The following is a 2402-nucleotide window of genomic DNA, read 5'->3' on the forward strand; positions in this document are numbered from 1 at the left end:
CCCCCATCCGGCAGAACCTCCGGGCTGAGCCGCTTGCCCCTCTCCAGCCTACGGGCGGTGCTTCTTCCAGCTGGTTCTGTGCGGCCACAAGCTGGAGCCGCTGGTGCTGGTGCAGCTGTCCGAGCGCTATGAGGTGGGTCCCGCCCCAGGCCATCCTGGGGCCCCAAACACACCCCCCTTCCCTCCTCGGTTCCACAGGAGGCCTGCCACTGCTTACGGTCTTCGGATGGGGGCATTTCCCAGGCAGAGCGTGAATCCACGTGGTCCCTGGCTCTGGCCTCAGTGCTGGCAGCTGGTGGAGAGGGCGCGCCAGAGCCAACGTCCTCTGGGCCCGGGCTCACCGGCACCCATCCCCACAGCAAATGGAATACCTGGGCCGTCACATTGCCCGGAAGCTCAACATCAATTACTTTGACTGCTTGGCCAAGTCATACCGGCACGTGGTCCGCCACTGGCCGCTGGGGGCCACCTTCAGCCCCGGCATCGTGCAGCGCCAGACCCGCACTTACAGCAAACAGAGCCTGCAGTCTGACCTGGACGTGTGATTCTGAAGGCGGGCGCCCCAGCGCTGCCCCCGCCCCCAGGGCTACAGTCTCCCTTTCCCTGTGATCTCCCATCTTCACCCAACCTTCGTCTTCCCCTCCATAAAGCTGCCTCTTGCTTCCAGGCAAGTGTTTCCTCTGAGGGGCAGGGGATGGGGGGCGGGGGGAGACGCAGCTCCCAGGGCCTCAGGGAGCCAACCTCGGAGTTTGAGTTGGAAGGTTGGGGGTAACGGGAAGAGCAGGGTGGGTGATGAGCAGCAGCGCCTCCAGGGCTTGGAGTCCCCACTGCACAGCTGTGGGACACACGGCCTCCCTTGAGCACCAACACTCAGCTGGTCCTGTCCGACCTCAGGGCTGCAGGACAGCGTGCAGCATGCGGGAGTCAGAATCTGACCCATCAGCCTGACTTGGTGCCTAGTCCACCCATTTACCAGAGGGTGGGGCACAGCCACAGGCCCGGTCTTGTGCCTGGGTACATCTCGGCTTGGACAGTCCCCAGAGTTGCTGCTACAGTGCTCCTGGGGAGTAAGCTGTAGGGCCCTAAACCGGGGCTCAAGGCCTGCTGTGCGGGGCAGAGCCGTGTGTCCCTGGCGCTTGCTTCCCCACGCCTGCTGGAGTGCCAGCCCCATATGCCCCCACCTCCTGGGGCCTGGGAGCTGCTGTGGGTGCAGAGAGGGCAGCATGCCTTCGGGGACCCAGGAGGTGTGGCAACAGGCGCTGTCCGTGTGGCTTTCCTGTCAGCATGGAAGTTCCCTCAGGGCCGTGCTGGTGACCCGAGTCTTTGGGCATCGTGTCAGTGAGCATCCCTGGAATCCGAGCTGTCAGGGCCCATGTAAACTGAAAATGCAGAGCCCCTTGTTAAAAGTTATTGGAGGGGCGCCTGGGTGGCTCAGTCTGTTGGGCTGCGGACTTCGGCTCAGGTCATGAGCTCACGGTTCGTGGGTTCGAGCCCCGCGTCGGGCTCTGTGCTGACAGCTCAGAGCCTGGAGCCTGTTTCAGATTCTGTATTTCCCTCTCTCTGACCCTTCCCTGCTCATGCTATCTCTCTCTCAGAAATAAATAAAAAAATTTTTTTTTTTTTTAAGTTATTGGAGTGCCTGGTGGCTCAGCCGGTTGAGCGTCCAACTATTGATTTCAGCTCAGGTCATGATCTCAGTTTGTGGGATTGAGCCCTGCGTCAGGCTCGGTGCTGGCAATGCTGAGCCTGCTTGGGATTCTCTCCCTCCCTCTCTCTGCCCCTTCTCTTCTTGTGTTCTCTCTCTCTTTCTCTCTCTCAAAATAAATAAATAAACTTAAAAAAAAGTTATTAAGAACTTCCAGGAGGAGACACTAGAGGATCAAACCCAGTATGGGGATGCCTGGCTGGCTCAGTCAGTAGAGCATGTGACTCGTTCTCTGGGTTGTGAGTTCAACCCCCACATTGTTGTTGAACAACAGAATGGGCTGGGATTGGGGCCCTGTGTGACTGACTGCCCGGGTCACAGGCCATGAAACTGGTCCCTTCTGGAACCATCGCTCAGAGTCACTCACTGATCAACTCCTGATCCCAACACTGGTCAACCCCAGCCAGGGCACCTGCATTCCTGCCTGTCTCTGGCAGGGTCCAGGGACGGCTGGGTTGCTTGGGCAACCCCAGGGAGCGGTTGTTACTCATGCCACAAGTGCAGGGTCCTTGCCCCTCAGAAGATAGGGTCTAAGTTGTCTCCAGACAGTGCTCTGTTTTCACCAGGGGGACAGACTGGAGAGGGTGGACAGAGCCCAGCAGTGACAGGGTTGGGACAGGTTGGGGGACAATGTTATGGGGGAAGGTGATGAGTGTAGGCCATGGGGCTAGGCTCACTGGGTGAGTGCTGTGTGACT

The 2402-nt window shown here is 59.4% G+C and overlaps 1 protein-coding gene across 1 annotated transcript in view; it reads left to right on the forward strand.

Moving 5' to 3' along the window:
* Nucleotides 1–671, forward strand: part of CATSPERQ (catsper channel auxiliary subunit theta) — a 2255-nt gene extending 1584 nt beyond the window's left edge. The window contains 2 exon segments of the mRNA XM_077758118.1: nt 48–133; nt 360–671. Coding sequence (XP_077614244.1) covers nt 48–133; nt 360–545 — 272 coding nt within the window. The 3' untranslated portion in view covers nt 546–671.
* Nucleotides 672–2402: the final 1731 nt, after the last annotated feature.

The sequence above is a fragment of the Crocuta crocuta genome, unplaced genomic scaffold, assembly GCF_008692635.1.
Source record: "Crocuta crocuta isolate KB4526 unplaced genomic scaffold, BGI_CrCroc_1.0 scaffold327, whole genome shotgun sequence".
NCBI lineage: Eukaryota > Metazoa > Chordata > Mammalia > Carnivora > Hyaenidae > Crocuta > Crocuta crocuta.